Below are 20,719 nucleotides of genomic sequence, written 5' to 3' on the forward strand. Positions count from 1 at the left end.
TGGCCGCCATTCCTTACAGTTCTCTGCTGCAAATGACTGGAACGAACTGCAAAAATCTCTGAAGCTGGAGACACTTATCTCCCTCACTAACTTTAAGCATCAGTTGTCAGAGCAGTTTACCGATCACTGCACCTGTACACAGCCCATCTGTAATTAGCCCACCCAACTACCTCATCCCCATATTGTTATTTACATTGTTATTTATTTTGCTCATTTGCACCCCAGTATCTCTATTTGCACATCATCTTCTGCACATCTATCACTCCAGTGTTAATACTAAATTGTAATTATTTTGCACTATGGCCTATTTATTGCCTTACCTCCATAACTTACTACATTTGCACACACTGTATATAGATTTTCTATTGTGTTATTGACTGTACGTTTTGTTTATTCCATATGTAACTCTGCGTTGTTGTTGTTTTTATCGCACTGCTTTGCTTTATCTTGGCCAGGTCGCAGTTGTAAATGAGAACTTGTTCTCAACTGGCTTACCTGGTTAAATAAAGGTGAAATAAATAAAAGAGCTTGCTCAGGAATGACAGCAGGCAGGTGTGCGTGCATCTGCATGCACAGTGAAGCGAAGACTTTTGGAGGATGGCCTGGTGTCAAAAAGGGCAGCGAGGAAGCCACTTCTCTCCAGGAAAAACATCAGGGACAGACTGATATTCTGCAAAAGGTACAGGGATTGGACTGCTGAGGACTGGGGTAAAGTAATTTTCTCTGATGAATCCCCTTTCCGATTGTTTGGGGCATCCGGAGAAGACAAGGTGAGCGCTACCATCAGTCCTGTGTCATGCCAACAGTAAAGCATCCTGAGACCATTCATGTGTGGGGTTGCTTCTCAGCCAAGGGAGTGGGCTCACTCACAATTTTGCTTAAGAACACAGCCATGAATAAAGAATGGTACCAACACATCCTCCGAGAGCAACTTCTCCCAACCATCCAAGAACAGTTTGGTGACGAACAATGCCTTTTCCAGCATGATGGAGCACCTTGCCATAAGGCAAAAGTGATAACTAAGAGGCTCGGGGAACAAAACCTCGACATTTTGGGTCCATGGCCAGTAAACTCCCCAGACCTTAATCCCATTGAGAACTTGTGGTCGATCCTCAAGAGGCGGGTGTACAAACAAAAACACACCAATTCTGACAAACTCCAAGCATTGATTATGCCATTATGGGCTGCCATCAGTCAGGATGTGGCCCAGAAGTTAATTGACAGCATGCCAGGGCGGATTGCAGAGGTCTTGAAAAAGAACGGTCAACACTGCAAATATTGACTCTTTGCATAAACTTAATGTAATTGTCAATAAAAGCCTTTGATACTTATGGAATGCTTGTAATTATACTTCAGTATACCATAGTAACATCTGACAAAAATATCTAAAAACACTGAAGCAGCAAACTTTGTGAAGACCAATACTTGTGTCATTGTCAAAACGTTTGACCACGATTGAAGTGGATTTAACAAGTGACATCAATAAGGGATCATACCTTTCACCTGGTCAGTCTGTCATAGATAGAGCAGGTGTCCTTAATGTTTTGTGCACTGTGTATACTGTATGTAACTGAGCCTAGACGGTATGGAATCTAAATGGGGTCTAGAATAATTTGTCTTTTTTTTCTCAGTACAGAACCTTTTAGTTATATTTCTTGTTCTTATGTCACATTTCATGATTTGTATGGTCCCAGGAAGAGTAGCTGCACAATCCACATGATTATAATAATAATAATAATATGCCATTTAGCAGACGCTTTTATCCAAAGCGACTTACAGTCATTATGAGCATACTCAATAACCATACACCAACAGGTATCAAACAGCTTTTCAAGCCTTTTCGGTGTCGAAAATGAAGTTGCACTCTGTGATAATTTGAAATAAAAGCTACAAAATAATTGTATTTAACTAATTTTATTCTTGTTTAATTAAATTTTTTATACAGATACGTTGTATCAACCCCTTGCATGAGGATCATTGAGCAATTGGTGAGGTTTGTCCTGTCCATAGTTTTGCACCGTCATCCTTCTGTCTCAAACATCATTTGCCAGCAGTAATTTGCTCCTCTCCTGCTGTAAAACTATAAAGCATATAATTATCAACTACTACAAAATAAATAAGTCACTATAAAAAAATGAATTGTTTGCCATTTATACCATTCAATAATAGCAATTAATAAAACGCCCGTTTACATTTTTCATTTACCAAATGGTGAGCACAAGCACAGAACACAATGAACAATAAGGCAAATAAGCAAAACATACCAAATGCAGGAAAGCCTTTAAATACATATGAAAAACATGATACAAGTTTAGAAGAGTCCATCTTTGACTTGACATTGACATAGCCATGGCAGTGTGCTTGACTCAACATCAGCTCCAGTATATCTGGCACACTTGCAGGGTAGGGTATTACATTGCCCTTCAGTTCTGACCCAGTCCATAATGTTAGGTGCAATTGCGTATTGTGTAGTATTTGCCCTCCATTTCCCCAGTGTAACTTCAGCAAGGAATTCAAAAAGGCCTAGAGGGTGAGAGGGACCTCTCACTGGTACTGTCTGTAGTCTCCTCCATAGGAGGGGGCAGGCATGGGGGCTGGCTCCTCAGCAAACTGGGGACCTATAGAAAGAGGAGAAGAGATGAGATCAGGAATAATCTATTTAAAAGACGACTGGGCAGTCATTTGCATTCTCGATAAGCCTTTATTGCAGCCCTGTGAATCAACTACAGCATAAGACAGCATTACTCAGTGACACTCACCAGTTGGGAACTGTGATGAAGCAAATCTAGTGAGCAGGATTCCAGCACCCTCAATCAACGCCAGCAGTATACCTCCCATTGCTGCAGAGCCCACCATGGCCACTGGTCCATCTGAACAATATAGAAATCAGAAAAAAAGACTTGACAGTAAACCAATATACTAAAATACAACATTTACAGTGCATTGGGAAAGTAAATCAGACCCCTTCCCCTTTTCCACATTGTTAAGTTACAGCCTTATTCTAAAATGGATACAATTATTTCCCCCCCCCTCAAATCTACACACAATACCCCATTATGACAAAGCGAAAACAAGTTTAGAAATGTTGGCAAATGTATTAAAAATAAAAAACAGACATCGTATTTACATAAGTATTCAGACCCTTTACTATGAGACTCGAAAATTGAGCTCAGGTGCATCCTGTTTACATTGATCATCCTTGAGATGTTTCTACAACTTGTAGTCCACCTGTGGTAAATTCAATTGATTGGACATGATTTGAAAAGCCACACTATATAAGGTCCCACAGTTGACTGCATGTCAGAGCAAAAACCAAGCCATGAGGTCGAAGGAATTGTCCGTAGAGTCCGAGACAGGATTGTGTCGAAGGGACAGATCTGGGGAAGGGTACCAAAACATTTCTGCAGCATTAAAGGTCCCCAAGAACACAGTGGCCTCCATCATTCTTAAATAGAAGAAGTTTGGAACCATCAAGACTCTTCCTAGAGCTGGCCGCCCGGCCAAACTGAGCAATCGGGGGAGAACGGCCTTGGTCAGGGAGGTGACCAAGAACCCGATGGTCACTCTGACAGAGCTCCAGAGTTCCTCTGTGGAGATGGGAGAACCTTCCAGAAGGACAACCATCACTGCAGCACTTCACCAATCAGGCCTTTATGGTAGAGTGGCACCTAAAGGACTCTCAGACCATGAGAAACAAGATTCTCTGGTCTGATGAAACCAAGATAGAACTCTTTGGCCTGAATGCCAAGCATCATGTCTGGAGGAAACATGGCACCATCCCTACGTTGAAGCATGGTGGTGGCAGCATTATGCTGTGGGGATGTTTTTCAGCGGCAGGGACTGGGAGACTAGTCAGGATCGGGGGAAAGATGAACGGAGCAAAGTAAAGAGAGATCCTTGATGAAAACCTGCTCCAGAGTGCTCAGGACCTCAGACTGGGGTGAAGGTTCTCCTTCCAACAGGACAACGACCCTAAGCACACAGCCAAGACAACACAGGAGTAGCTTTCGGGACAAGTCTCCGAATGTCCTTGAGTGGCCCAGCCAGAGCCCAGACTTGAACCCGATCGAACATCTCTGGAGAGACCTGAAAATAGCTGTGCAAAATTCAGGTGTGCCAAGCTTGTTGCGTCATACCCAAGAAGACTCGAGGCTGCAATTGCTGCCAAATGTGCTTCAACAAAGTACTGAGTAAAGGGTCTGAATACTTATGTAAATGTGATATTTCTGTTTAATTTTAGTTCAAATTGCAAACATTTCTAAAAACCTGTTTTTGCATTGTCATTATGGGGTATTGTGTGTAGATTGCTTAGAAAATATTTTTAAAATCCATTTTAGAATAAGGCAATAACGTAACAAAATATGGAAAAAGTCAAGGGGCCGGGTCTTTTTACAAACATTTCTGTAGAGTATGAATGTTTGAGCTACAAACTATAAAAATCTATGAAAAGCAGAGACAGGTTTTGCTATATGACGCTCACACGCTACACAAGAGTTGTTAGAAGGTAAGGGGTTCTTCTACATAGAAGATCATAATAGTGTCTATAATACTGTAATAAGCTCACAGTTGCCGTCACAAACTCTGCACAGCTGTCACTGACTAGTTGGATATTCATTTCCCAGTGAGGAAACAATTTCTGTACTTACAGCATTCATATAAATTCATTTTTATCAGGTTTTTGCTTTGGCTGACATTTTTTTATTGACACTTGTTAATAAAACTTATGAATGCAATTATTTATGTCAAATTGTTTTGTGTTCTACTTGTAGCCCTGGTTGTCCTGAAAATAAAATGGTAAAACACTTCATTGGGAGGCTAAATATAAGGGCTGGACATGCAGATAAATGAAATTCAGATAAACAAAAAGCGATTTTGCTGGGGTCTCGGGACTGATATGGTTAAATTATCACTCACTTCTTGCTGCGAGGATAGCTCCAGTCATGGCCCCGCTTGTGATGGAATTCCAGGGGTCCTCTTTCTCCCTTACCTTTACCAACCCACAGTCAATCATGGAGAAGAGGCCTCCCCATACTGCAAAGCTACCTACAACAAAAACAGAATCCACACTTTCAGACAGAGCAAGCAACAATGCCTTGCAATCAGAGAATAAAATAAGAACTAAATATGGCAAATACGTTTGAATTTGAATGTGCACTTACCCCCCAACTGTGGGGCTCTGGTTTTGATGGCAGTCATGCTACCTTTCAATCGGTGGCTCATCCCCTGAGAACAGAAAGAAGATGTATCAAAACTCCTCATTCGTCACACCTCACTTAACCCTTTTCCATGACTCCAATTCCATTCCATTGAACCATTAGACGTCTCCATTAGCCATGTGAGGCAAATGCCCTGACGCTGCCCAAATACTGTTTAACACGCAAATACGTCTCGCGTGCGATACCATTTTGGAAACATTCGGAACTTAACATTCATATAAGCGAGAAATAATTTTTCAAATACAAAAGATACACTTACTGTACGCAGTTTAGGAACGTTTTGCACCCAGCTGTATTTTGAGAAACAGATGCAATCCACAGAAAAGTGGAATGGAACAATGGAAATGCGAGCGCAAGGTGAGAAGATGTGCCGTAGCAGAGGCGGTGTGTGAAAACAGTTGGGTGCAACTTTGCTAAACTGCGCAATGTGTATGTTTTGTATTTGAAAGATTCTCTCTCACTTATATGAAAGTTAAGTTCCAAAGATTTCCAAAACAGTAACTTTAGCGAGGATTAATAAAGTTTCTAAATGTTAAAACAAAGCGTTGGGATTGTAGTTCACATGGAGCCAGCTGTCCTCCATACCATCCCCTGAGAACCCAAGACGGGGAACGACTGTAAGCCACCTTGGGTTCTCGAGAGCTACGATTCACTATGCCCAACTCATTCAGCACTGCGCTAAATTCTTTGTCAAACAGGGCTGTAACTGACGGGCAATTTCATAAGTTAAAATGTAACTGTTCCTTCATATTCCAAAGGTTATATCAAACATAGCAGTCAACTTAATTTTGCACAAGGGTGAATTTATTTACATGGATTTACTTACTGAAGGTGAATTTCTGAAGCCCTTGACTGCCTGGAAGATCCCTCCTCCAATGGCCCCCATGGTGAAAGCACCACCACAGTCATCCACGATTCTCCACGGACTGCAAAAACACAGTGTGTTCAATAAACACAGACAATCACACCAGTGACAGGTCTAACCACACCAGTGACAGGTCTCTACCAGTTTTTCACTTCAGGGTCATGGGTGCATTTAACTTCGATGCAACCAAGATAGTTTTTGCATGTGTAAAAACTCTAAAAACGATTGGATCGAAGCTAGGGTGCATTTAAAATGCATGATACATAGCCACGGGTAAAGTAGTCTGAAGGGTTGTATAAACTGGCTATACAAATATTTGTTTGCCACTAGATATCGGTAGGCTAACTACCTAACTTGTTAACCTTAGCTAATGTAGTAGCTTGAAATGTAGCTAAGCAGGTAGCTAGCTAGCAACACATACCTTCCAAACTACCGGTACTAGTTAGCTAGCCCTTACAATTGCTAGCTAGCATATCACCTTAGCGAGTAGACTAGAGTTAGTGAGATAGCAAGTTAGTTATTATTATACTTAATTTGATATATTAATGTATTAGGTAGCTATACTTTCTCATGTGGATGGAGCATGCAGACATTACATCACACTGAATAGATTGAGCAACCACAATCACTAGTTAGCGTGAGCAGGCTAACGCAGCAGGGCTAGCTAGTTACCTGTGAACGTGGGAAATATCTAATCCGACTAAATTGTGGTGAATAATGTGGATCACACAACGTATGCGTGAAATTATACGAATTTAACGTCACCACCACCAAACACCAACGTTTAAACGCTCAACAAGGTCACTGAAGTGGGCTAGCAACGAAGGACATGGCTTACTAGCTGTCATAGCTAGCTAATTTCATTAGCTAGCATCGCGTTAGCTTAGCTGAATATCTTCGGATTTGGGGGTTTTAAATATTCATTTTGATAAACGATATATTGATTGTATATTTTAACAGATTATATATTATGTTAGGACACCATAATAACAAGACCGGTAAAGCTGTCTTGCACTTTAGTTAGCTTGCTGCCAAGACTCACCATGGCTCCCGTGCGTATTCCTCCATTTTGTTATTTCACTGGTCCCTCAGTCGTCACTAGTTACCACAGCCACAAAGTCATAAACCCCGCCCATTTTATCTTCAAAAAGTGTGATTTAAAACCTTAACCACACTGCTAACCTTATGCCTAAACCTAACCTTAAATTAATACCAAAAAGCGATTTTTTTGTTTTCATGAATTTTTAGGATATAGCCACTTTTGATTTTGTGTCTGTGCTTGTTCCCTCTAATGTAACTGCCAACAACAACCGGACGAACGACGACGTCATCACTAAATCAATAATTTAGCTATTGCATTATTACGTTTTTATTTATTGTTTAATCACAGAGTTTATAAACCCAGAGGCGCAACATCGCTAGACTTCCGGGAACGCTTGCGAAGCAGACCAGACAGGGGTTTGAGAAGTCACTGGCCGTGTTCGAGACCGAGCGCATCAAACCCGTGATGTATCGTGGGTAAATTGTGACTGTGATCTACAAATAATAATGAGTCGTTATTTATGATGCAAGGTGATTTGTAGATCAGTCGGCAGTCGACCGCACTGTCGGCTGCCATGTCAAACAAGCCGAATGAGAGAAGTGAACAATTATTCTCAGTTTTCTCGAAATCTAAATGCACAACTTAGATTTGAGACAATATCTTAAGTAGTTGAACATATTTTTACTCCAATCTCGTGAACATGACAAGCTGACACGTTTACATTTTTATAAAAAACAACTTTATATCGAAGGAGTGCATTTGATTTGACATTTTGCACTTGCGTAGTTCGGCGCGAAACAACCGTTAGACCCTTTTTGTAGGGCTTGTTCGACATTGCAGCCGACAGTGCAGGCGGTTTCCGGCTGACTGATCTGCAAATTACATTTACGTCATTTAGCAGACGCTCTTATCCAGAGCGACTTACAAATTGGTGCATTCACCTTATAGCCAGTGGGATAACCACTTTACAATATGTTTTCTTTCTTTCTTTCTTTGGGGTGGGGTAACAAGTTTACGCGCTGTATCCCGGGTGGCGCCATAACTCTACACAAATGCATTTCATTTCCGCCGGAAGTTGTTTGCACAACGTCTGCCGGTGTAAACATAGCGATGTCGACGCTAGCTTGGGAACAAGCTTGCCTGCAATGGTCCAAAAGGCTACTACATGCAGGTACAAATTGGGATGCACTGCACAGGGCTTCAGCACTCCAAATTGGTGATCTGGAACAAAACTGAGCACCTAGAAATCGAAGTACCCTACGACCAAGGCTTTGTCCAGGGGCATATCATAAGGCTGCGCACATTCTACTTTGCCCACATGCTCCCGAAAATTGTTGATGATTTTGTTGAGGGAAGGTTACAGTTCTGCAGTAAATATCTCAGCATTTTAAAACCAAAATAAACTGCCTTATTTAGGTCATGCCCACAGGAGCCAACAGATGTCCATTGTTTACATGATCTCTTTATGCTGTGCAATATATCAGTGTGCCTACTGTTTGAGTGAAAATAAAGTTTGATGTAATTTCAATTCTTAGAGTGCTACAATTTATTTTAACACAGTTCATAATTCATAGTAAGCTCATACTGTACATAAATAACACTGGATTAATTAATTGTTTTGAGGAAACTAAACAAATTGCTTCAATGAGAAAGATTGCGTGTTTAATCTTAACAGGTATTAAAAAGTAAAATACAAAAGCAGCCCACACAATTACATCACTATGAAAATATTCATATATAATATTAAAAAATACAATGCACGCAGTATTTGTTGTGTTTATCTGTATTTAATGAACAACATGGCTGGGTGTTGGTAGACAGGGACACAGGGCAAGATTCTAAACCTCACTGATCAGTGGACTCTTCAGGTTAACTAGGCCAGCACAGATGGTTAATATGTTGTCCAGTTTCGGTGCCATGCTGATGGGAACATTCTGGGATAAAATCTTAAACACCTTCAGTCTCTGGATTGCTCTTTCCACATGTATGCGGACATTGGCTACTCGCCTGGTGCGTGTCGTCTCCTCATTGGTCAACTGATTGCGCCTGTAGGTGAAAGCAGGGATGTTCAAACTGACCCTTCTCTCATCAAGCAAGTCTCGAATGGTGAACCCACGGTCCGCCATGACCTCATCACCAGCCCTCAGATAGTCTAGGAACCCACTGTCCATGGTGATAAACTTATCGCTGCTTCTGCCAGCATAGGCATCAGATATAAACATGATTAGCCCATTAGGGGCCACAGCGACGAGATATTTCACAGTGTTGCGTGATTTATACTGGCTGAAAGTGTCACTCCTTGAGTCGTGGTTTGTGGCTCTCTGCATGGCACTTTCGGCACAGTCAATGATGCAGGTGGTTCGAGGGTAGTTCCTCTGAAACGACAAGGGCATGGTGGCACGAATGGTCTCTCTTGGAAGCCAGGGGATCAGGACTTTGAACTGTTCACCCATCACGTCAATCCAGTGACTAATCACAATGCTTGCCATGGATGTAGACACATTGAAGCGGTGAGCAATATCTCCTAATATTAGGTTTAGTTTTAGTTTCATCAACGTCATAAGTATTTGGTCAACAACAGGAAGGGTAATTGATGGCTTACTGAAAGGCAACAACACCGTCACCAGGGTGAAGAATTGAACCATAAGCACTCCTGTATACAGCCGGGACCTAGCATCATCAATGACCGTGGTGCTGGTCACAGTAGGACCCATTTCTGCCTCGCACTGTGTGGCCTTGTCTACTTTAACAGACTGTGTTGTTGAACAGTAAATGTGATCAATATGTGACGGATCCTCCCATTGGGTCTGGGCATCTCGAAATTTTGGTGTAGCAGGCTCGGCCTCACAGACAGGCTGACAGGTTTCTGGAGCATCTAAAAATGGGAAGAGAAAACATGGATGGAGCAAAATTAATGCAGGCATAGAGTCCTCTCACTACAAACATCACAATGGAAAAATGTGTACTACAACATTGCACTCACACGCACACACACAATCATCATCACAACAGCCTGCCACCTTGCATTGTATTTATGATGTAGACTAAGGCACACGCAGGCAGGCACACACACACACACACACAATTAATGATGTAGCTATCGTGGGCATTGTTTGTCCCATCTCCAAAACAATCAACTGCCTTCGCAAAATACCGGTAGCAATGTTAATGTATGACAACTTCTTCATAATTAACAGTATTGTCAGCTTCATAGCTAAAGTTGCTGAACTTACCCTCAGATTCAAGTCTGCGTTTCTTTATCTGGGGGGAGGCAGTGGTCCGCTGGGTGAGTTGACGCCTCTTTGGCTGGGGAGGGCGATTGTATCCCAACCACAACTCTGGGAAAGGATTATCCTTGGTAGGTTTTTGGTCAACAAAGTGATAGGAACAAACAAAAACGTTGAGGGGTGGTTTCTTTAGATTCAATGCCTTCAGCCAGGTCCTTGATTCCGAGTCGGTATCAGGCTTGCGAAAAAATTTTAACAATGGAGCGCATGGACATTGCCTCTTCGTAGCTGGTTTGTGGTCGTAGCACTCTCTATCTAACCACTCGTTCAGGTGCTTTCTCAAGTTTTTGCAACCAACTACCGCACATGTCGTTCCCGAACCACTTTTCTTCATGTTGTAATTGTAATTTTTATATCCTCTTTGTCACTGCGATATCAGTGCTTTGTCGGCACAACGGAGCTAGCTAGCAAAACAAACCCAGCCCGGCAGAACGGAAGTGGATTGCATCGACGGGAGGAGTTCAGGAAGTAGAGCGGAAACGGCTCAAAAACTTGTGTATCCCAGGTATTCCTTAAAGAGGTGGGGTTTCAAGTGTCTCCGGAAGGTGGTCAGTGACTCCGCTGTCCTGGCGTCGTGAGGGAGCTTGTTCCACCATAGGGGTGCCAGAGCAGCGAACAGTTTTGACTGGGCTGAGCGGGAACTGTGCTTCTGCAGAGGTAGGGGGGCCAGCAGGCCAGAGGTGGATGAACGCAATGCCCTCGTTTGGGTGTAGGGACTGATCAGAGCCTGAAGGTACGGAGGTACCATTCCCCTCACAGCTCCGTAGGCAAGCACCATGGTCTTGTAGCAGATGCGAGCTTCAACTGGAAGCCAGTGGAGTGTGCGGAGGAGCGGGGTGACGTGAGAGAACTTGGGAAGGTTGAACACCAGACGGGCTGCGGCATTCTGGATGAGTTGTAGGGGTTTAATGGCACAGGCAGGGAGGCCAGCCAACAGCTAGTTGCAGTAATCCAGACGGGAGATGACAAGTGCCTGGATTAGGACCTGTGCCGCTTCCTGTGTAAGGCAGGGTCGTACTTCGAATGTTGTAGAGCATGAACCTACAGGATCGGGTCACCGCCTTGATGTTAGCGGAGAACGACAGGGTGTTGTCCAGGGTCAACACCCTGTCGTTCTCCGCGGCCACAAATCACCTTGCATCATAAATAACTACTCATTAAAATTTGTAGATCAGTCACAATTTACCCATTATACATTACGGTTTTATGCTCTCGAACACGGCCATAGTCTATGGTCTGACCAGACGACGTGTTTCTGGGCATGAGTTTAGCTAGCCAACGTGACGTCGCCATGAAATCGCCTACACGCATGATCGCAGATTTCTATTGGAGAAACAGCTTCTAGCTTCCTACTGTACTGTCTGTAGTTTTATCTTCGTCGATAACTCGTCACTAAAATAGAAAGCCAAGGACAAACTCTGGGCCCTATTATGGTCAGAAAAAACTCTGGGCCCTTTTGGATTTTAATTAATTTTCTGATAACTAGTTTGTCATCTAGCTGTCCAAATACTATTTTTGTTTAAAGACTCTCCAAAGACCAAACTCTTTCTTAATAATCTAATTTCAATTATTGGGCCCCCGAGTTTTTCCTGACCACGTGACCTGACCAGGAAAAAACGGTAAAGTCACATCAAAGACTAGGCCTACAGGTCAGATTTTCCACCCAATTTGGGGCGGCAGGTAGCCTAGCAGTTAAGAGCAGTAACCAAAAGGTTGCTGGTTCAAATCCCTGAGACGACTAGGTAAACAATTTGTCAACGTGCCCTTGAGCAAGGCACTAGTCGCACTGAATAAGAGCGTCTGCTAAAATGTAAATTTTGTCAGATCATATGGTCTGGAAAAACTCAGGGCCCAAGTTATAAAATGTGATTACACAAGCTGATAATTTCAGGAATAGACCACTGTTTGCATTTAACCCAACAATCTTTTCAGATTCCTTCCTACCCCACTCCCCTCCATTCCCTCTCCCCGTCAGACCAGCATTCATGGGGAGAGCCAGACAGAACGCTGGCCCACTTCCCATTATTAGGAACGAGAAAGGAATGAATCACAGTGCAAGTCTTCATTGAGAAATGACCAAATATAGGCATTTCATGGATGCAGAGGTTTAAGCCAGGCAGTCGAGATGTAAACTGACCTGTCGCTATGCCTTTCAACCCCCAGTGTGCTGGCCGTGAGAGAGCAATGCTATTCCACTGCCTTGAACATGATGTCCTTAAAGGAGCCATCTCACAACTTCTCAGATATTGTCAGAACTAGTATCAGTGCTTGACTTGGACTGAAATAGGTGCCGGTACTCCTTTGGGTTGCCACTACTGTTTATATTTAGGCACTTTTGAGCTAATACGCTATAAGAGGTGCAGGAGCTCTAGAAGTAGAAACATTGAGGTGCCGGTACTCCGCTCCAGTGACCTCCTGCCCAAGTCAAGCACTGGTAGAAGACAGTCCCCTCTCTTTTGTTGGTTGTGTGAAGGACATGATCTTGTGGGAAAGAACCTGTAGAATATACTGTACTGTACTCTCCAACTAAAGGTCACATTCCATTTAGTCTTGTCCGCCAGGCATGGGTACAGAAATGGAAATCAGATTGACATTACAGCATACACACAACAGTGCATTTGATCATTAGCTTTCTGTTCCCAAGGAACACTTCAATGCTCTCTGTGTGTGTACACAAACATTTTATTAGGATCTATTTGACATTGTATACTTGGCATGGCACACAGAATAGTCCATTCAGTCACACACTGTCCTCCCTTCAGCTTCGATATCATTGCAGGTTACAGGGCTCTACCATGACAACATATCTTATATAGATGCTGGAAATGATTCCTGATTCTGTCAACCAAGCAATAGACAGACATAGCCGACTGAATACTTCTCAAGCAGTAGAAATTATATTAAGATGAAAACCAGGGAAATGTCCCCTTGAAAGGAAAATATTATCTAATAGAAGTTTAACATTTAAACAAAATACAGTAAATGTATCCCTAGCATTTTCTTTGTATCAGTACTGTATTACTATCAAATAATGGACAGATATTACTCCATCCTGTATTTTATTGTTAGACAAAGTATTTTTACCTTTATTCTTGTTGTACTTGATTGCAAAGTTATTAAAATAAAGTTTATTATATTACACTTTCAATTGCAAACATATCAGTACTTTTTTATTAAAGGTATACAGGCTCTGTAAGTAAAGTTAGTTAAGTCCAATATAACAGAGAAACCACATTATGCATACACATTTTAGAGTAGCGAGCCACTCTGTACAACATCACCACATCCCATTTTAAAGTATTGCATAGCTCAACAAGACTGCTCTGACATGTTAATAAAATAAACTGTTTTGACATCCTTTGTTTTTTTTCTGTTAACATTTTTTGTTGTTGTTGCACTTTAAGCAAAATGTATGAAATTAGCTTTATACATAACGTTGTTATTACTAAAAGGGCGACCATACTTATATCCAAATAAGACTGAACTTCCTTCCTGAATCTTTCAAAGAAGACTGGGATTATAGGTTGCTTTTTATGTGAAAACTTTGCCTGAGATGTCAGTCTTGAGATTTGGCAATGGCACACATTACAAACCACCTTCTCTCCTCCCCCTGTGAATTGTTGAAGTCTAACCCCATTTTAATTCCCTGATAATATGTCATGGAGAATCAGCAGTTTTGGCAAAATTCCATGTCACAAGCCATGAGGTGATTCCCTCCACAAATAAATAAACTGTCAAATTACAGTCCAATTTTTCAATGAATGTTAAAGTAGTTCTGTATAGAATTAACAGAAAACTGTTTGACCTGCTTATCAGTTACCACGCCCCCACATTATACTGTACACATCATGCCACATATGCTTGTCAACATACCATATGAACGGCTTCAATAATCTAGTGCAAATAACAGGCAAAGCATCAACACAGACAGGCAGACAAATAGGACCTCAGGGCACGTCCTGCTGAAAAACTCTGCTCTCCCTCCACGGGGTCCCTGCGGTCCAGTGTATAGTTTAAGGAGAGAACTCATGGCACAGTGGAAGCCGTGCATCCAATAGAAATCATCTGTTCATTCTCTGCTTGCCTGCCTTATCAATCCCGTAGCATAGTGGTCAGACTGTGTGTCTGTCTGTGCATGGGATGTGTAGGAGTTTTGATCCCCGCTCAAGACCACCTGTGAGATCTATGTACATCCTCTTCCTTGGCTTATGCTCTCCATTCCAGAGGATTACTGCAGCAGCTTTGGTACCGCAACCTGTAGGAAGAGAGGGGATGGTGTATGGATATGCATATAAATATAAATATATAAATGTGTTACAACTCTTTCTATGTCTATCAATAATTGATCCTTGCCCCATCTTACCTTCTTCAGTTTCCTCATATTGGCATTTCTAATGGAGTCCAGAAGTTGGTCCCTGGAGTTAACACCGGCTTTGTTGGCCTTATCATCCATCTTCCTCTGTGACGCAGGCGTCAGGGAGTTACGCAGGGAGTCTATGTTCAGCATGGGGGGTGGAGGTAGGGGTGGGCCCCCAGGAGGAGGGGGTGGAGGAGGTCCCCCTCCTGGTCCTCCTTTAGGAGTCAACTTCGGGGAGGGAATTGGTGAGGGATGTGGGGAGGGTTTAGGGGAAGCCTTGGGGGAACCCCGGAGAAATCCCCCAGCAGCCTTGGGCACCTCCAGCGCCCCTTTCTTCTCACCGTTGGCCTGGGCCAGCTTCTGCTCCTGTAGGCGCCGCTGTCGCTGCTTGTCCATGTTGCGGCTCAGGATATTGGTCATGGTCATGCGTGGGCCGGCCAGCTCAAAGCCATAGCCCAGCTTCAGGAGAGTGGTGTTGTCTTTCAATATCTTGGTCATCTCCATCTCTGTCTTGCCTCCGCAGATGTGCCTCTGGTTGTGGAAGCGCAGCTCGGTGAGTGTAGTGTTTTTCTGCAAGGCCTGGATCAGGGCCATTATACCCTTGGGGGTGAGAAGGTTCGAGTCCAGGTTGATGCTTGTGATGGACGTGTTGCTGCGCAAGGTGCCCGCGATGGCGTAGGCCACATGGTCGTCAGCACGGCAGTTGGCCAAGGCAAATGTCTTAATGTAGGTGTTTTTATTCAATGCCTCTGCGAACTGGATGAGTGTTTTCGCCTTGATGACCTCCGAGTTGTTGACGTTGAGCTCGGTCATGGTGGGGTCGTTGCTGCGAACCTGCTCCATGAGGTCATCGAACATGCTGGAGTCCTCGTCTTCTTCCTCCTCTACTTTGGGCTTGCTAGGTGTGCTCCTGTTCGCCACACAGTTCCCACGTTGTTCCTCACCCTTGATGGATTTTAGTCCTTCATTCCAGTCTTTTCCCTTTTCCTCTTCTGTTTCCTTTTTGTCTTCTGTTTCCTTATCTCTGATACTCCTCCTATCTTTGGCTTTCATACTTTCCTTACGTTTTAACACCATGTCTTTCTCATTACCCTTACCATCTTCTTTCTCCTGAGGATCTTCCTTCTCCTCTTGCTTCTCACTTCTGCTCTCCTCCTCTTTTGCCGACTTTTGGCGCTCAAGTTTCAAGTCAAACTTGTCTTTCTCAGGCTTGTCCTTCTCTTCCACTCTAGCTTTCTTATCTTCTGGTTTACTCTCTTCAACGTGACTTTGCTTTTCCACCAACTTTGATACAAGTCCCCTTGTCTTGTTTTCACCTCTTTTCCTACTCTCCTCCTTTCTTTCTTTCTCCTTGATCTCCTCTTTTTCCTTTTTCTCCTGTAACTTGGAGATCATTTCTTTTGTCTTATTACTGGTGCTCAATCTATTGTCTCTTTTCTCCTTCAGCTTGCTATCCTCGTTTCTCTCTCTTTCTTTGGCATCTTCTTTCTCTACACTCTCCCCTCTCCTGAATCTGTCTCTAGTTGTATCTTTCACATCAGCGTTGCTACTCTCAACTCTTCTGAAGCTTTCTCTAGTGGTCTCTTTCACGTCTTTGTCTTTGCTCTCCTCTCTCCTGTATCTACTGGACAGGCTGGCTCTGTCCTCTTTAGTACAGTCCGGCCCTTTGTTATTTCTCTCCACCATCTTGTCTCGTTCAGTGGAGATATTTGATTGCCTCCTGATCCCTCCTCCTTCCTTTCCATCCTGACTCAGGCCCATCTTCCTCAGGTACTCTTGTTTCCGGCTCTCCTTCTTGGGTTCTCCCTGCAGGAGAAGAAACATTTAGTAGGGATGTTTCCACAGTAAAGTGAATCTGAAGAGTATACTGTACATTGACAAGACTTTCAAGAATCTTCACAAGAATCCAAACAGTAATATACTGAACAAAAATATAAACGCATCATGTAAAGTGTTGGTCCCATGTTTCATGAGCTGAAATAAAATATCCCAGACATTTTCCATACACACAAAAAGCTTATTTCTCTAACATTTGGAGCACAAATTTGTTTACATCCCTGTTAGTGAGCATTTCTCCTTTGCCAAGATTATCCATCCACCTGACAGGTGTGGCATATCAAGAAGCTGATTAAATAGCATGATCATTACACAGGAGCACCTTTAGCTGTTGCCAGATAATTTAATATCAATTTCTCTACCATAAGCCGCCTCCAATGTCATTTTAGAGAAATTGGCAGTACATCCAACTGGCCTCACAACCGCAGACCACGTGTATGGCGTCGTGTGGGCGAGTGGTTTGCTGATGTCAACGTTGTGAACAGAGTGCCCCATGGTGGCGGTGGGGTTATGGTATGGGCAGGCATAAGCTATGGACAATGAATAAAATAGCATTTTATCAATGGCAATTTGAATGCACAGAGATACCGTGACGGGATCCTGAGGCCCATTGTTGTGCCATTCATCCGCCGCAATCACCTCATGTTTCAGCATGATAATGCGTGGCCCCATGTTGCAAGGATCTGTACACAATTCCTGGAAGCTGAAAATGTGCCAGTTCTTCCATGGCCTGCATACTCACCAGACATGTCACCCATTGAGCATGTTTGGGATGCTCTGGATCGACAGAGTGTTCCAGTTCCTGGCAATATCTAACAACTTTGCACAGCCATTGAAGAGGAATGTGACAGGCCACAATCAACAGCCTGATCAACTCTATGCGGAGATGTCACACTGCATGAGGCAAATGGTGGTCACTGATGGATACTGACTGGTTTTCTGATCTACGCCCCAATCTTTTTTTTAAAGGCATCTTTGACCAACAGATGCATATCTGTATTCCCAGTCATGTGAAATCCATAGATTAGGGCCTAATGATTTTCCTTCTATGAACTGAAACTCAGTAAAACTTTAGAAATTGTTGCATGTTGCGTTTATATTTTTGTTCAGTATAGTTTTCTATGGTATAATCCAATTCAAATCAACATATTACGTTTCATGTGTGTTTCATCTGTCTGAATGTGCCTTGCCTGTTATGGTCATCCCTGCATGGCCACCATTCTATGATGTCAACTAGCAACAGCCCTATGAAGATGATTAATCACAGGCCTGTCATCAAGCTCCAGCTCCAAATCAGTCTGTATCCTTGATTATGTAACCCTGTAACCCTGTAACCCTTTGTTTTTGAATGATTTACACAAAAACATGCATTTGCTCATTCATGTTCTCTAGAAATATTAGATATTAAAAAGAGTCTTGGCAATACCAGTCTAGTTTTATTTCGAGCCTATTTATGAAGAATAACATATTGGCTCCCTGAGAGCACAGTATGACGTAAACTATGATCTAATACCACAGCATGTAATGTAAACTTGACGTTAAACACTGTGTGTTTACAGTGTGCATGGGGGAGCCTTTTTATAGTGCAGAAATACATTTGCAAAGTAGCTAAGTGTTTGATTTGTGAGCCTTGCTCCATCTGTTTTGCTGTGCGAGGCTGTGGCCCCGGCAGATGTGTCCTTAAAAGGCAGTAAGGAACATAGGAGCAATCAACCAAAGAATTCCATCAGGCTGGGATTAAGATGCTCCACAGGGCCCAGGCTCCATCATCTGAAGTGCCCTTTCTTTATACACCTCCAACGGCTAGCTCCTGGCTTGGTTTCCCCCTACCTGGTGGGCCCTATGTCAAAAAGCTGTCAGCTGCAAAAACAACAAATCTTTGACCTATAAACTACAAAGCTACTACAATCTGACGTTTCTGTATCTTTAAGCATTTCCTCTGTTTACCAAAGGAGACTTGAGTGAAGAATGTGAAAGCCTCTGAGGGGTATACAATAAGGTTTTTCCTGGCATAAGTATTAGAAGCAGTGGAGCATGATTTATGAGCTGCTCAAATCTTTTCCAAGGTCCAGTTGGCAGAGGAATAAATGTCAGAAGTATCATTAAAATACCTGTTCAAGAAACACAAATCTAAATGTACTATTCATCTATTAGACATTTGTGAATTCTAATTTGTTTATCTGGCTTCCAACAGCCAGTCCTATTAACCAAAATTAGTTTTATTATAGTATAACAGTTATGTGAAATGGGTGGAGCTGATGTGAGGGGGTTGAGAGTAGTCTCGGTCTGAGAGGATGTGATCAACTTCCACTAATATCAGTTTTGTCAACATCCCTGAGATTAAACAGATTTATCAGTTAAGGGATAAACCAGGTAGATAAACATAGGATAAACACCTAAGGTGACAAATTGTGTCAGTAAAGCATCTCTGAAGGCACACTTTAGACCTGCTCAGTCTCACACATAATAAACATTAACTGTGGGGTTCCACTGACTTGATGTTCAGTTATCATACCTCAATAGACTGTTCCTTTTGGCTGAGCTTCCCCGGACGCTCTCGGCTGTCCAGCTTAGCATCCCGGTCCCGGACAGTGTTCGTGGCAGGCTGTTCTATGACTATTCCCTCGTTGGGATCCAGGTCCGGGATCACCAACACCTCCTTCTCCAGCTCCTCCATCTCCTCAGGGGACAGGTTGGACAGCAGGTTGTCCAGATCAGGGTCCTCGCTCACCTGCCGCCCCGTTCGCGTCAGTCCCCTCACCTTCCTCCTGGACATGGTTGCCTCTGGCTGGAGAACACTCAAAGAAAATACCCTCGGAGCAGAACAGATGAAAATGGTTTGTAGCCTACGATTTGTATGGTATCTCCTTTAGAATATTGTGCTTTCCTAGTGTAGGAGCCTGCAGAATTTCCCAATGGGCCGAAGGTGGTGTCCCTCTCACTGAGACGCCACCAGAGGCATCAATCCTGGTGCTAAGAGGGAGGACTTGAGACTGGGCTTGCAGTCAGGTACCAGTACGGAGTGTTAGCCTATCATGAAAGTTGGTCTGTGAGGCTGGGACATTCTTTGAAATCCTGTGAAACTGCATGTCCATATTTAGTGTAGGGTACATAGTCCTTTAAAGGCAATGGGAAGGGCGGTGGTTTACAGAAATGCCAAAGCATGGTACAACACAGAGCTACTTCCTCTTTCATGATTACAGCATTACTTCAAGATGGTTCGGTGTTCAATCAACAGACTTCATAAAAACAAACTTTAAAAATGTAAGTTGAATTTGTATTATAAGATGTGTCCATGCTATTGAGGTGTTATATTACATCGTTTCATGAGATGACTAATAACGAGGTAATGACTACGCAAACACATATGAAACATTGTTCCACCACGAAAAGTCAAACACTGTGCTGAAATACTGTACATTCAAAAGTCGCATTATGAACTAAAAGAAAAGTGATTTTTCACTTGGTGGCAAAGTAACAAATTGAGGACATCTACTGGTCAAAATGGTAAACTTCCATCATTATCATGACCCACCTGTTTAGAGCCCCAACTTTTTAACTTAAACAAATATTTTTATTTTGTGTTGCCTGTTTTACATACTATTTTGTCATTAATACATGTCACATATCAGTTTGCAAACAATGTAAAAAAAATATAAAATAATCATTGACTTAATAAAGCTGCATACAAACATTGTCTCTGCTTTGCTTTCTTGAGTAAGGCAGCTCCAAAATGCAGGTGTTTCAGCCTAGCTCAGTGCTTTCTGTGGTTGTGGGGCAGAAAGTGGAAAATACGGAGCGTAGGGGTTGATAATGTTCTCTAGTTGCGCCGTGATTTGCTCAGTGTTCTTTCACTCATAGGGACACTACATCACTGCCTAATCTAAAGGTAGAGCTCGAAAATTCAAGCCCCTTGGGTGCTGCCATAGTTACAGTAGAAGTGCCCATCCAAGAAGGCTCAAGGTCATTGGCCACAGATAAAATGACATCAAATCACGTTATATCTACAGTAGCTTTGATTGGACTGATCATGTCAACATCATACTTTCAAAATCTTAGCTAGCAGTCATCATCATGAATCAAGTCAACAATCTACTGGCAAATCCTTTTTAATCC

General features: G+C 42.7%; 2 protein-coding genes across 2 annotated transcripts; both read right to left on the reverse strand.

Moving 5' to 3' along the window:
* Positions 1 to 1,898: 1,898 nt before the first annotated feature.
* Positions 1,899 to 7,231, reverse strand: LOC121574893 (mitochondrial import inner membrane translocase subunit Tim17-A). The gene is made up of 6 exons (XM_041887560.2): positions 7,124 to 7,231; positions 6,043 to 6,142; positions 5,160 to 5,223; positions 4,915 to 5,043; positions 2,760 to 2,870; positions 1,899 to 2,618 (listed from the first exon to the last, which is right to left on the reverse strand). Exons 1-6 carry the CDS (start codon positions 7,147 to 7,149, stop codon positions 2,545 to 2,547), a joined length of 504 nt encoding a protein of 167 aa, XP_041743494.1. The 5' UTR covers positions 7,150 to 7,231; the 3' UTR covers positions 1,899 to 2,544.
* A 5,853-nt stretch (positions 7,232 to 13,084) lies between these two features.
* lmod1b (leiomodin 1b (smooth muscle)) lies at positions 13,085 to 20,128 on the reverse strand. The gene is made up of 3 exons (XM_041887558.1): positions 19,119 to 20,128; positions 14,774 to 16,573; positions 13,085 to 14,665 (listed from the first exon to the last, which is right to left on the reverse strand). The coding sequence occupies exons 1-3, from the start codon at positions 19,377 to 19,379 to the stop codon at positions 14,639 to 14,641; spliced, it is 2,088 nt and encodes a 695-aa protein (XP_041743492.1). The 5' UTR covers positions 19,380 to 20,128; the 3' UTR covers positions 13,085 to 14,638.
* Positions 20,129 to 20,719: the final 591 nt, after the last annotated feature.

Source organism: Coregonus clupeaformis, chromosome 10 (genome assembly GCF_020615455.1).
Source record: "Coregonus clupeaformis isolate EN_2021a chromosome 10, ASM2061545v1, whole genome shotgun sequence".
In the NCBI taxonomy this organism is placed as follows: Eukaryota; Metazoa; Chordata; class Actinopteri; order Salmoniformes; family Salmonidae; genus Coregonus; species Coregonus clupeaformis.

What these genes read in the sequence shown, in the direction of transcription:
- LOC121574893 (XM_041887560.2), bottom strand. Translation starts at nt 7,149, where the DNA reads ATGGAGGAATACGCACGGGAGCCATG. An exon ending in GCTTCAGAAATTCACCTTCA is followed by an intron (nt 5,224 to 6,042) that starts GTAAGTAAATCC and finishes TTCTGTTCTCAG; the next exon opens with GGGATGAGCCACCGATTGAA. An exon ending in AGCTATCCTCGCAGCAAGAA is followed by an intron (nt 2,871 to 4,914) that starts GTGAGTGATAAT and finishes TATATTGTTCAG; the next exon opens with ATGGACCAGTGGCCATGGTG.
- lmod1b (XM_041887558.1), bottom strand. Translation starts at nt 19,379, where the DNA reads ATGTCCAGGAGGAAGGTGAGGGGACTGACGCGAACGGGGCGGCAGGTG. An exon ending in AAAAGGAACAGTCTATTGAG is followed by an intron (nt 16,574 to 19,118) that starts GTATGATAACTG and finishes CTTCTCCTGCAG; the next exon opens with GGAGAACCCAAGAAGGAGAG. An exon ending in ATATGAGGAAACTGAAGAAG is followed by an intron (nt 14,666 to 14,773) that starts GTAAGATGGGGC and finishes CTCTTCCTACAG; the next exon opens with GTTGCGGTACCAAAGCTGCT.